General features: G+C 46.1%; 1 protein-coding gene across 1 annotated transcript; it reads left to right on the top strand.

Annotated features, from left to right (window-relative positions):
- Nucleotides 1-2,528: 2,528 nt before the first annotated feature.
- On the top strand, nt 2,529-11,415 carry LOC311121015 (protein disulfide-isomerase-like; the record flags this gene model as incomplete). Its single annotated transcript, XM_084195558.1, has 4 exons — nt 2,529-2,727; nt 6,348-6,548; nt 6,683-6,816; nt 11,404-11,415. The coding sequence occupies exons 1-4, from the start codon at nt 2,571-2,573 to the stop codon at nt 11,413-11,415; spliced, it is 504 nt and encodes a 167-aa protein (XP_084051684.1). The 5' UTR covers nt 2,529-2,570.
- Between the last annotated feature and the right edge of the window lie 3,040 nt (nt 11,416-14,455).

The following is a 14,455-nucleotide window of genomic DNA, read 5'->3' as shown; positions in this document are numbered from 1 at the left end:
TCTGGTGATGTATTTAGTTCAGCAGGCTAATACAGTCTGGTGATGTATTTAGTTCAGCAGGCTAATACAGTCTGGTGATGTATTTAGTTCAGCAGGCTAATACAGTCTGGTGATGTATTTAGTTCAGCAAGCTAATACAGTCTGGTGATGCCTAGGCTTTAGTTCAGCAGGCTAATACAGTCTGGTGATGTCTAGGCTTTAGTTCAGCAGGCTAACACAGTCTGGTGATGTATTTAGTTCAGCAGGCTAATACAGTCTGGTGATGTATTTAGTTCAGCAGGCTAATACAGTCTGGTGATGTATTTAGTTCAGCAGGCTAATACAGTCTGGTGATGTATTTAGTTCAGCAGGCTAATACAGTCTGGTGATGTATTTAGTTCAGCAGGCTAATACAGTCTGGTGATGCCTAGGCTTTAGTTCAGCAGGCTAACACAGTCTGGTGATGTATTTAGTTCAGCAGGCTAATACAGTCTGGTGATGTATTTAGTTCAGCAGGCTAATACAGTCTGGTGATGTCTAGGCTTTAGTTCAGCAGGCTAATACAGTCTGGTGATGTATTTAGTTCAGCAGGCTAATACAGTCTGGTGATGTCTAGGCTTTAGTTCAGCAGGCTAATACAGTCTGGTGATGTATTTAGTTCAGCAGGCTAATACAGTCTGGTGATGTATTTAGTTCAGCAAGCTAATACAGTCTGGTGATGTATTTAGTTCAGCAGGCTAATACAGGCTGGTGATGTATTTAGTTCATCAGGCTAATACAGTCTGGTGGTGCCTAGGCTTTAGTTCAGCAGGCTAATACAGTCTGGTGATGCCTAGGCTTTAGTTCAGCAGGCTAATACAGTCTGGTGATGTCTAGGCTTTAGTTCAGCAGGCTAATACAGTCTGGTGATGTATTTAGTTCAGCAGGCTAATACAGTCTGGTGATGCCTAGGCTTTAGTTCAGCAGGCTAATACAGTCTGGTGATGTATTTAGTTCAGCAGGCTAATACAGTCTGGTGGTGCCTAGGCTTTAGTTCAGCAGGCTAATATAGTCTGGTGATGCCTAGGCTTTAGTTCAGCAGGCTAATACAGTCTGGTGATATATTTAGTTCAGCAGGCTAACACAGTCTGGTGATGCCTAGGATTTAGTTCAGCAGGCTAATACAGTCTGGTGATGTATTTAGTTCAGCAGGCTAATACAGTCTGGTGATGCCTAGGCTTTAGTTCAGCAGGCTAATACAGTCTGGTGGTGCCTAGGCTTTAGTTCAGCAGGCTAATACAGTCTGGTGATGTATTTAGTTCAGCAGGCTAATACAGTCTGGTGGTGCCTAGGGTTTAGTTCAGCAGGCTAATACAGTCGGGTGATGCCTAGGGTTTAGTTCAGCAGGCTAATACAGTCTGGTGATGTCTAGGCTTTAGTTCAGCAGGCTAATACAGTCTGGTGATGTATTTAGTTCAGCAGGCTAATACAGTCTGGTGATGTATTTAGTTCAGCAGGCTAATACAGTCTGGTGGTGCCTAGGGTTTAGTTCAGCAGGCTAATACAGTCTGGTGATGTCTAGGCTTTAGTTCAGCAGGCTAATACAGTCTGGTGATGTATTTAGTTCAGCAGGCTAATACAGTCTGGTGATGTATTTAGTTCAGCAGGCTAACACAGTCTGGTGATGCCTAGGCTTTAGTTCAGCAGGCTAACACAGTCGGGTGATGCCTAGGCATTTGCTTAGACGACGTGTGTTCAAACCCGGTCAACCAGACTCCACCCTTGTCTGACTACCCAGAGTGCACTGCAGCGGTGCGTCTGGGGTCACCTTGCCTTCCCAACAGCCTCTCTGGCTAATAAACAGTCATTATTAAAACTCAGATATCAGCCGTGTGAGTGTGTGAGTGCAGAGTGCGGTGTGTTTGATAGGCTCCTGGTGATATACAGCTGATATGAGTGTGATAGTTGGCTGGAGACAACAGTAGTGTTTCTGTACCAACTATGATAAAGACTTCTTTACCAGCTCAGCATTAACACACACACACACACACACAGACACACACACACACACACACACAGAGAGAGACACACACACACACACCTGCACACACAGACACACACACACACACACACACACACACCTGCACACACAGACACACACACACACACACACACAGACACAGACACACACACACACACACACACACCTGCACACACAGACACACACACACACCTGCACACACAGACACACTCACACACATCTCACACACTCACACACACACACACACACACACAGTCACACACACACACACACACACACACACACACACACACACACACACACACCTGCAGACACACACACATCTCACACACCCACACAATCAGAGAGGGGCCATTACCAGCGGATCCAAAGTACACGTTTCTTATCAGCCCTATCTTACATTCCCCCTCAGCAGCACACACACTACACACTACACACACTACACGCACTACACACACACTACACACACACACACACACACCACACACATACTAACACAGACACTGTCACACATTCACACAGACAGACCCAGACTCCCTCTGTGTGAGAGTCAGTTCCACTGTGAATAACCATGAGGAGGGCACTGCTGCTGCTCTGCGTAGCTGGCTGCTGTCTGAGTGGACCTGGCAGCTCTACCTCTCTCCCGGAGGAGAACGGGGTGCTGCAGTTGAAGAAGGAGAACTTTAACCGAGCGCTCCAACAACACAAACAGCTGCTGGTGCACTTCTGTAAGTAACCCACTAACCTTTAGCCCTAAATACTGTAACGAGTACTAACCTGAAGTACTGTAACTAGTACTAACCCTAAGTACTGTAACTAGTACTAACCATAAGTACTGTAACTAGTACTAACCCTAAGTACTGTAACTAGTACTAACCCTAATTACTGTAGCTAGTACTAACCCTAAGTACTGTAACTAGTACTAATCCTAAGTACTGTAACTAGTACTAACCCTAAGTAATGTAACTAGTACTAACCCTAACTAATACTAACCCTAAGTATTGTAACTAGTACTAACCCTAAGTACTGTAACTAGTACTAACCTTAAGTACTGTAACTAGTACTAACCCTAAGTTCTGTAACTAGTACTAACCCTAAGTACTGTAACTAGTACTAACCTTAAGTACTGTAACTAGTACTAACCCTAAGTACTGTAACTAGTATTAACCTTAACTAGTACTAACCCTAAGTACTGTAACTAGTACTAACCCTAAGTACTGTAACTAGTACTAACATTAAGTACTGTAACTAGTACTAACCCTAAGTACTGTAATTAGTACTAACCCTAACTAATACTAACCCTAAGTACTGTAACTAGTACTAACCCTAACTAATACTAACCCTAAGTACTGTAACTAGTACTAACCCTAAGTACTGTAACTAGTACTAACCTTAAGTACTGTAACTAGTAATAACCCTAAGTACTGTACCTAGTACTAACCCTAAGTACTGTACCTAGTACTAACCCTAAGTACTGTAACTAGTACTAACCCTAAGTACTGTAACTAGTACTAACCCTAACTAGTACTAACCCTAACTAGTACTAACCCTAAGCCCTCTACACATCCAGCCTGGTACTGGAACCAATCTGCAGAGGGCTGGTGTTAGTGCAGGCTTTTGCTCCAACCAAGCAGTAAAGACCCTGCTTCTCCCGATCAACTGATTCTACTGACTGCCATGACCAGGGTAGTAATATGGGGTCATAATAGTAGTAGTCGTTATATGGGGTCATAATAGTAGTAGTCGTTATATGGGGTCATAATAGTAGTAGTCGTTATATGGGGTCATAATAGTAGTAGTCGTTATATGGGGTCATAATAGTAGTAGTCGTTATATGGGGTCATAATAGTAGTAGTCGTTATATGGGGTCATAATAGTAGTAGTCGTTATATGGGGTCATATTAGTAGTAGTCGTTATATGGGGTCATAATAGTAGTAGTCGTTATATGGGGTCATAATAGTAGTAGTCGTTATATGGGGTCATAATAGTAGTAGTCGTTATATGGGGTCATAATAGTAGTAGTCGTTATATGGGGTCATAATAGTAGTAGTCGTTATATGGGGTCATATTAGTAGTAGTCGTTATATGGGGTCATAATAGTAGTAGTCGTTATATGGGGTCATAATAGTAGTAGTCGTTATATGGGGTCATAATAGTAGTAGTTACACTACATGACCAAAAGTATGTGGACACCTACTCGTCGAACATCTCATTCCAAAATCATGGTCATTAATATGGAGTTGGTCCCCCCTTTGCTGCTATAACAGCCTCCACTCTTCTGGGAAGGCTTTCCACTAGGTGTTGGAAAAGTGCTGCGGGGACTTGCTTCCATTCAGCCACAAGAGCATTAGTGAGGTCGGGCACTGATGTTGGGCGATTAGTCGGCGTTCCAATTCATCCCAAAGGTGTTCGATGGGGTTGAGGTCAGGGCTCTGTGCAGGCCAGTCAAGTTCTTCCACACCGATCTCTACAAACCATTTCTGTATGGACCTCGCTTTGTGCACGGGGGCATTGTCATGCTGAAACAGGAAAGGGCCTTTCCCTTCACTGGAACTAAGGGGCCTAGCCCGAGCCGTTAAAAACAGCCCCAGACCATTACTCCTCCTCCACCAAACTTTACAGTTGGCACTATGCATTCGGACAGGTAGCGTTCTCCAGGCATCCGCCAAACCCAGATGCGTCCGTCGGACTGCCAGATGGTAAAGCGTGATTCATCACTCCAGAGAACGTGTTTCCACTGCTCCAGAGTCCAATGGCGGTGAGCTTTACACCACTCCATCCGACGCTTGGCATTGCTCATGGTGATCTTAGGCTTGTGTGCAGCTGCTCGGCCATGGAAACCCATTTCATGAAGCTCCTGACGAACAGTTATTGTGCTGACGTTGCTTCTAGAGGCAGTTTGGAACTCTGTAGTGAGTGTTGGCAACTGAGGACAGAAGATTTTTATATGCTATGCGCTTCAGCACTCGGCGGTGCTGTCTTGCAATAGATTTTCAAGTTGATTTAAGTCAAAATTGTAACTCGGCCACTCGGGAACATTCACTGTGGTCTTGGTGAGCAACTCCAGTGTACATTAGGTTTTTGTTCTGCTGAAAGGTGAATTTGTGTCCCAGTGTCTGTTGGAAAGGGTTTTCGCTAGGATTTTGCCTCTGCTTAGCTCTATTCTGTTTGTTTGTATCCTAAAACCCTCCCTTGACGATGACAATCATACCCATAACATGATGCAGCCACCATCATGCTGGAAAATGTGGAGAGTGGTACTCAGTGATGTGTCGTGTTGGATTTGCCCCAAACATAATGCTTTGTATTCAGGACATAAAAGTTAATTTCTTTGCCACATTTTTGACAGTTTTACTTTATAATAATAATAATATGCCATTTAGCAGACGCTAAATGTGTGTGTAATGCGTGTGTGTAATGTGTGTGTGTGTGTAATGTGTGTGTGTGTGTTTATAATGTGTGTGTGTGTAATGTGTGTGTAATGTGTATGTGTGTAATGTGTGTGTAATGTGTGTGTAATGTGTGTGTGTGTGTGTGTAATGTGTGTGTAATGTGTGTGTGTGTAATGTGTGTGTAATGTGTGTGTGTGTAATGTGTGTGTGTGTAATGTGTGTGTGTGTAATGTGTGTGTGTGTAATGTGTGTGTAATGTGTGTGTGTGTGTATGTAATGTGTGTGTAATGTGTGTGTGTGTAATGTGTGTGTGTGTAATGTGTGTGTGTGTGTGTAATGTGTGTAATGTGTGTGTAATGTGTATGTGTGTAATGTGTGTGTGTGTACATTTACATTTACATTTTAGTCATTTAGCAGATGCTCTTATCCAGAGCGACTTACAGGAGCAATTAGGGTTAAGTGCCTTGCTCAAGGGCACATCGACAGATTTTTCACCTAGTCGGCTCGGGGATTAGAACCAGCGACCTTTCGGTTACTGGCACAACGCTCTTACCCACTAAGCTACCTGCCGTGTAATGTGTGTGTGTGTGTGTGTGTGTGTGTGTGTGTGTGTAATGTGTGTGTGTGTAATGTGTGTAATGTGTGTGTGTGTGTGTGTGTGTGTGTGTGTAATGTGTGTGTGTGTAATGTGTGTGTGTGTAATGTGTGTGTAATGTGTGTGTGTGTAATGTGTGTGTGTGTGTGTGTGTGTGTGTAATGTGTGTGTGTGTGTGTGTGTGTGTGTAATGTGTGTGTGTGTAATGTGTGTGTGTGTGTGTGTGTGTGTGTGTGTGTGTGTGTGTTTATAATGTGTGTGTGTGTAATGTGTGTGTGTGTGTGTGTGTGTGTAATGTGTGTGTGTGTATGTGTGTGTGTAATGTGTGTAATGTGTGTGTGTGTGTGTGTGTGCATGTAGTTGCTCCTCTCTCTGGGGATGCCCAGCGGCTGGCGTTAGCGTTCCGTGGTGCAGCGGAGCAGCTGATTGGCTCGGAGGTGAAACTGGGCGTGGTCGACGTCTCCAAGGAACCCAAACTGACCAAAGAACTGAACGCCACGACTCCACCCCCTCTACGGCTCTACCTATCAGGAGACAGACACAACCCTGTACCCTGCCCAGGTACAGACACACACACACACACATTACACACACACACACATTACACACACACACACATTACACACACACACACACACACACACACACACACACACACACACACACACACACACCCTCTCTCTTCTGTCTGTTAGTCTTCCAGAATTCGGCCTCCATCGTAACGTGGCTGAAGAGGAGGGCGGGGCCTAGTGCTGACATCATCACTGACCTGAACCAATCAGATCGCTTCGTCGCCTCGGAGGAGCTGGTGGTTCTCGGACTGTTTAAGGTGACATCACTTCCTGTAGGGTCCGTAGTACTTCCTGTACCTGTAGCTGTAACGTGTGTGACCTCAACAACTTTTTTTATCTACCGGGGGACTGGAGTGGATCTCAGATGGACACAGACAGCGACTCCTGGGGGACTGGAGTGGATCTCAGATGGACACAGACAGTTGCAGTTGTTGCAGACTCACATTGGGTTAAAGTTCTCACTGCGAAGAATTTCAATCCGCAATATAAAAAAAATCTGGTTTGGAGATGACGTAGCCTGTTATAGAAGCATGTCTGTTCTACGAAATATATTCCCCCAAAATAAATGTATTGTCAAATATTTTATTTTCTCGGTTACGCTTTGTGCCCCAAACTGAAATGCATTGTTGATTTGTTGCTGACACTGACGATGTTCAGATGAAGTCAATTAAATAGTCTATAATGCACGAGGTGCTTAACTCACACAGTGGCGTGTAGACTACCGTAGCTAATGGCGACCAGCGGCGTGTAGACTACCGTAGCTAATGGCGACCAGTGGTGTGTAGACTACCGTAGCTAATGGCGACCAGTGGTGTGTAGACTACCGTAGCTAATGGCGACCAGCGGCGTGTAGACTACCGTAGCTAATGGCGACCAGTGGTGTGTAGACTACCGTAGCTAATGGCGACTCCCACAGTGGTGTGTAGACTACCGTAGCTAATGGCGACCAGCGGCGTGTAGACTACCGTAGCTAATGGCGACCAGTGGTGTGTAGACTACCGTAGCTAATGGCGACTCCCACAGTGGTGTGTAGACTACCGTAGCTAATGGCGACTCACACAGTGGTGTGTAGACTACCGTAGCTAATGGCGACTCCCACAGTGGTGTGTAGACTACCGTAGCTAATGGCGACTCCCACAGTGGTGTGTAGACTACCGTAGCTAATGGCGACTCACACAGTGGTGTGTAGACTACCGTAGCTAATGGCGACTCCCACAGTGGCGTGTAGACTACCGTAGCTAATGGCGACCAGCGGCGTGTAGACTACCGTAGCTAATGGCGACTCACACAGCGGCGTGTAGACTACCGTAGCTAATGGCGACTCACACAGTGGTGTGTAGACTACCGTAGCTAATGGCGACTCCCACAGTGGTGTGTAGACTACCGTAGCTAATGGCGACTCCCACAGTGGTGTGTAGACTACCGTAGCTAATGGCGACTCCCACAGTGGTGTGTAGACTACCGTAGCTAATGGCGACTCACACAGTGGTGTGAAGACTACCGTAGCTAATGGCGACTCACACAGTGGTGTGTAGACTACCGTAGCTAATGGCGACCAGTGGTGTGTAGACTACCGTAGCTAATGGCGACTCCCACAGTGGTGTGTAGACTACCGTAGCTAATGGCGACTCACACAGTGGTGTGTAGACTACCGTAGCTAATGGCGACTCACACAGTGGTGTGTAGACTACCGTAGCTAATGGCGACTCCCACAGTGGTGTGTAGACTACCGTAGCTAATGGCGACTCACACAGTGGTGTGTAGACTACCGTAGCTAATGGCGACTCCCACAGCGGCGTGTAGACTACCGTAGCTAATGGCGACTCACACAGTGGCGTGTAGACTACCGTAGCTAATGGCGACCAGCGGCGTGTAGACTACCGTAGCTAATGGCGACTCACACAGTGGTGTGTAGACTACCGTAGCTAATGGCGACTCCCACAGTGGCGTGTAGACTACCGTAGCTAATGGCGACCAGCGGCGTGTAGACTACCGTAGCTAATGGCGACTCACACAGTGGCGTGTAGACTACCGTAGCTAATGGCGACTCACACAGTGGTGTGTAGACTACCGTAGCTAATGGCGACTCCCACAGTGGTGTGTAGACTACCGTAGCTAATGGCGACTCACACAGTGGTGTGAAGACTACCGTAGCTAATGGCGACTCACACAGTGGTGTGTAGACTACCGTAGCTAATGGCGACCAGTGGTGTGTAGACTACCGTAGCTAATGGCGACTCCCACAGTGGTGTGTAGACTACCGTAGCTAATGGCGACTCACACAGTGGTGTGTAGACTACCGTAGCTAATGGCGACTCACACAGTGGTGTGAAGACTACCGTAGCTAATGGCGACTCCCACAGTGGTGTGTAGACTACCGTAGCTAATGGCGACTCCCACAGTGGTGTGTAGACTACCGTAGCTAATGGCGACTCACACAGTGGTGTGAAGACTACCGTAGCTAATGGCGACTCCCACAGTGGTGTGTAGACTACCGTAGCTAATGGCGACTCCTACAGTGGTGTGTAGACTACCGTAGCTAATGGCGACTCACACAGTGGTGTGAAGACTACCGTAGCTAATGGCGACTCCCACAGTGGTGTGTAGACTACCGTAGCTAATGGCGACTCCCACAGTGGTGTGTAGACTACCGTAGCTAATGGCGACTCACACAGTGGTGTGTAGACTACCGTAGCTAATGGCGACCAGTGGTGTGTAGACTACCGTAGCTAATGGCGACTCACACAGTGGTGTGAAGACTACCGTAGCTAATGGCGACTCCCACAGTGGTGTGTAGACTACCGTAGCTAATGGCGACTCACACAGTGGTGTGTAGACTACCGTAGCTAATGGCGACTCACACAGTGGTGTGTAGACTACCGTAGCTAATGGCGACTCACACAGTGGTGTGTAGACTACCGTAGCTAATGGCGACTCCCACAGCGGCGTGTAGACTACCGTAGCTAATGGCGACCAGTGGTGTGTAGACTACCGTAGCTAATGGCGACTCACACAGTGGTGTGTAGACTACCGTAGCTAATGGCGACTCACACAGTGGTGTGTAGACTACCGTAGCTAATGGCGACTCACACAGTGGTGTGTAGACTACCGTAGCTAATGGCGACTCCCACAGTGGTGTGTAGACTACCGTAGCTAATGGCGACTCCCACAGTGGTGTGTAGACTACCGTAGCTAATGGCGACTCACACAGTGGTGTGTAGACTACCGTAGCTAATGGCGACTCCCACAGTGGTGTGTAGACTACCGTAGCTAATGGCGACTCACACAGTGGTGTGAAGACTACCGTAGCTAATGGCGAAGTCATTAATTATTATTCAGGATGGAACTTTCCAGTGCGACTATTTTTTTGCCATGTAATGTTGCTATTAAAACAAAACAGGACAACCCCATAGTAGGCAACTTGTTGTTCTATGCAAGAGAAATATTCCTCTCCAGGCGCATTCATGTGAGAGCCATAGGGAGTGAAACGTGTATTCTGACAAGCAGTCAACTCACAACAGTTCTTAATGCAATCTCAGGAAACACGTTTTGAAAGCAGTTTGAAACCCTAACCCTTTGTTAAAAAAAGATCCCAGCTTTCCATTGTTACCACGTTTATTTCTCTACTCCAATAATTGAGGGCGTGGCATCGTTTTAAAAAACGCCGTTCCAACCAGGGCATGGTTTAGGTGGAGCTGCGCAACAGAGCTCTTTAAAGGGGCAATGGCGTCTTAAAAGGGCAATGACATCCTTTATCAAATAGAAACCAAAATAAACATTTCCCCCCCCCCCCGAGTGAATAATCATAAATAATAATTAACAATAACTGGACTGGAATTGGTCAAACTCGCAGTTTAATACATGTACAAAATAATCTTCTTTCCCTGAAATCATGCTGATCATGACTATCTTACATGAAAGGGGAGGTTAACTAGGCTCCAGACTTATACATACTTCCTGGTTGACCTGAAAGGGGAGGTTAACTAGGCTCCAGACTTATACATACTTCCTGGTTGACCTGAAAGGGGAGGTTAACTAGGCTCCAGACTTATACATAGCTAGACATGACTTCCTGGTTAACTAGGCTCCGGACTTATACATAGCTAGACATGACTTCCTGGTTAACTAGGCTCCGGACTTATACATAGCTAGACATGACTTCCTGGTTAACTAGGCTCCGGACTTATACATAGCTAGACATGACTTCCTGGTTAACTAGGCTCCGGACTTATACATAGCTAGACATGACTTCCTGGTTGACCTGAAAGGGGAGGTTAACTAGGCTCCAGACTTATACATAGCTAGACATGACTTCCTGGTTAACTAGGCTCCGGACTTATACATAGCTAGACATGACTTCCTGGTTAACTAGGCTCCAGACTTATACATAGCTAGACATGACTTCCTGGTTAACTAGGCTCCAGACTTATACATAGCTAGAGATGACCTCCTGGTTGACCTGAAAGGGGAGGTTAACTAGGCTCCAGACTTATACATAGCTAGACATGACTTCCTGGTTAACTAGGATCCAGACTTATACATAGCTAGACATGACTTCCTGGTTAACTAGGCTCCAGACTTATACATAGCTAGACATGACTTCCTGGTTAACTAGGCTCCAGACTTATACATAGCTAGACATGACTTCCTGGTTAACTAGGCTCCAGACTTATACATAGCTAGACATGACTTCCTGGTTAACTAGGATCCAGACTTATACATAGCTAGACATGACTTCCTGGTTAACTAGGCTCCAGACTTATACATAGCTAGACATGACTTCCTGGTTAACTAGGCTCCAGACTTATACATAGCTAGACATGACCTCCTGGTTGACCTGACAGTCAGTGAGGTGACAGACAGTACCACCATCACTGCATATTCACAAACATTCTCTTGTCAGAGGAGGCTGGTTTGATGTTGATCACGGTGTTTTCTGATACCAAAATATGCCAGATAATGTTGGAAGGTGCTCATTTTGGAAGTGGGTTGAAAACCTAAAACCAATGCAAAGCAGCTAGTGAGGTGCTGCCCTGTTTCAGCTGTGATGGTCAGTCTAGCTGTATGGAGGAGAAGGTGCTGCCCTGTTTCAGCTGTGATGGTCAGTCTAGCTGTATGGAGGAGAAGGTGCTGCTCTGTTTCAGCTGTTATGGTCAGTCTAGCTGTATGAAGAAGGTACTGCTCTGTTTCAGCTGTTATGGTCAGTCTAGCTGTATGGAGAAGAAGGTGCTGCCCTGTTTCAGCTGTGATGGTCAGTCTAGCTGTATGGAGGAGAAGGTGCTGCTCTGTTTCAGCTGTTATGGTCAGTCTAGCTGTATGAAGAAGGTACTGCTCTGTTTCAGCTGTTATGGCCAGTCTAGCTGTATGGAGAAGGTACTGCTCTGTTTCAGCTGTTATGGTCAGTCTAGCTGTATGGAGAAGGTACTGCTCTGTTTCAGCTGTTATGGTCAGTCTATCTGTATGGAGGAGAAGGTGCTGCTCTGTTTCAGCTGTTATGGTCAGTCTAGCTGTATGGAGAAGGTACTGCTCTGTTTCAGCTGTTATGGTCAGTCTAGCTGTATGGAGGAGAAGGTACTGCTCTGTTTCAGCTGTTATGGTCAGTCTAGCTGTATGGAGAAGGTACTGCTCTGTTTCAGCTGTTATGGTCAGTCTAGCTGTATGGAGAAGAAGATACTGCTCTGTTTCAGCTGTTATGGTCAGTCTAGCTGTATGGAGGAGAAGGTACTGCTCTGTTTCAGCTGTTATGGGCAGTCTAGCTGTATGAAGAAGGTACTGCTCTGTTTCAGCTGTTATGGGCAGTCTAGCTGTATGGAGAAGATACTGCTCTGTTTCAGCTGTTATGGTCAGTCTAGCTGTATGGAGGAGAAGGTACTGCTCTTTTTCAGCTGTTATGGTCAGTCTAGCTGTATGGAGAAGGTACTGCTCTGTTTCAGCTGTTATGGTCAGTCTAGCTGTATGGAGGAGAAGGTACTGCTCTGTTTCAGCTGTTATGGTCAGTCTAGCTGTATGGAGAAGGTACTGCTCTGTTTCAGCTGTTATGGTCAGTCTAGCTGTATGGAGAAGGTACTGCTCTGTTTCAGCTGTTATGGCCAGTCTAGCTGTATGGAGAAGGTACTGCTCTGTTTCAGCTGTTATGGTCAGTCTAGCTGTATGGAGAAGGTACTGCTCTGTTTCAGCTGTTATGGTCAGTCTAGCTGTATGGAGGAGAAGGTACTGCTCTGTTTCAGCTGTTATGGTCAGTCTAGCTGTATGGAGGAGAAGGTACTGCTCTGTTTCAGCTGTTATGGTCAGTCTAGCTGTATGGAGGAAAAGGTACTGCTCTGTTTCAGCTGTTATGGTCAGTCTAGCTGTATGGAGAAGGTACTGCTCTGTTTCAGCTGTTATGGTCAGTCTAGCTGTATGGAGAAGGTACTGCTCTGTTTCAGCTGTTATGGTCAGTCTAGCTGTATGGAGAAGGTGCTGCTCTGTTTCAGCTGTTATGGTCAGTCTAGCTGTATGGAGAAGAAGGTACTGGTCTGTTTCAGCTGTTATGGTCAGTCTAGCTGTATGGAGAAGGTACTGCTCTGTTTCAGCTGTTATGGTCAGTCTAGCTGTATGGAGAAGATACTGCTCTGTTTCAGCTGTTATGGTCAGTCTAGCTGTATGGAGAAGGTACTGCTCTGTTTCAGCTGTTATGGTCAGTCTAGCTGTATGGAGAAGGTACTGCTCTGTTTCAGCTGTTATGGTCAGTCTAGCTGTATGGAGGAGAAGGTACTGCTCTGTTTCAGCTGTTATGGCCAGTCTAGCTGTATGGAGAAGGTACTGCTCTGTTTCAGCTGTTATGGTCAGTCTAGCTGTATGGAGGAGAAGGTGCTGCTCTGTTTCAGCTGTTATGGTCAGTCTAGCTGTATGGAGGAGAAGGTACTGCTCTGTTTCAGCTGTTATGGCCAGTCTAGCTGTATGGAGAAGGTACTGCTCTGTTTCAGCTGTTATGGTCAGTCTAGCTGTATGGAGGAGAAGGTGCTGCTCTGTTTCAGCTGTTATGGCCAGTCTAGCTGTATGGAGAAGAAGATACTGCTCTGTTTCAGCTGTTATGGCCAGTCTAGCTGTATGGAGATGAAGGTACTGCTCTGTTTCAGCTGTTATGGTCAGTCTAGCTGTATGGAGGAGAAGATACTGCTCTGTTTCAGCTGTTATGGTCAGTCTAGCTGTATGGAGAAGGTACTGCTCTGTTTCAGCTGTTATGGTCAGTCTAGCTGTATGGAGAAGGTACTACTCTGTTTCAGCTGTTATGGTCAGTCTAGCTGTATGGAGAAGAAGGTGCTGCTCTGTTTCAGCTGTTATGGTCAGTCTAGCTGTATGGAGAAGGTACTGCTCTGTTTCAGCTGTTATGGTCAGTCTAGCTGTATGGAGAAGAAGGTGCTGCTCTGTTTCAGCTGTTATGGCCAGTCTAGCTGTATAGAGAAGAAGGTACTGCTCTGTTTCAGCTGTTATGGTCAGTCTAGCTGTATGGAGAAGGTACTGCTCTGTTTCAGCTGTTATGGTCAGTCTAGCTGTATGGAGAAGGTACTGCTCTGTTTCAGCTGTTATGGCCAGTCTAGCTGTATGGAGAAGAAGGTACTGGTCTGTTTCAGCTGTTATGGTCAGTCTAGCTGTATGGAGGAGAAGGTACTGCTCTGTTTCAGCTGTTATGGTCAGTCTAGCTGTATGGAGGAGAAGGTACTGCTCTGTTTCAGCTGTTATGGTCAGTCTAGCTGTATGGAGAAGGTACTGCTCTGTTTCAGCTGTTATGGTCAGTCTAGCTGTATGGAGAAGGTACTGCTCTGTTTCAGCTGTTATGGTCAGTCTAGCTGTATGGAAAAGATACTGCTCTGTTTCAGCTGTTATGGTCAGTCTAGCTGTATAGAGAAGGTACTG

Source organism: Coregonus lavaretus, assembly GCF_964263955.1.
Source record: "Coregonus lavaretus genome assembly, contig: HAP1_SCAFFOLD_1732, whole genome shotgun sequence".
NCBI classification, from domain to species: Eukaryota; Metazoa; Chordata; class Actinopteri; order Salmoniformes; family Salmonidae; genus Coregonus; species Coregonus lavaretus.
Note: the sequence above shows the minus strand (reverse complement) of the source record. Positions and strands in the feature narration are given on the sequence as shown.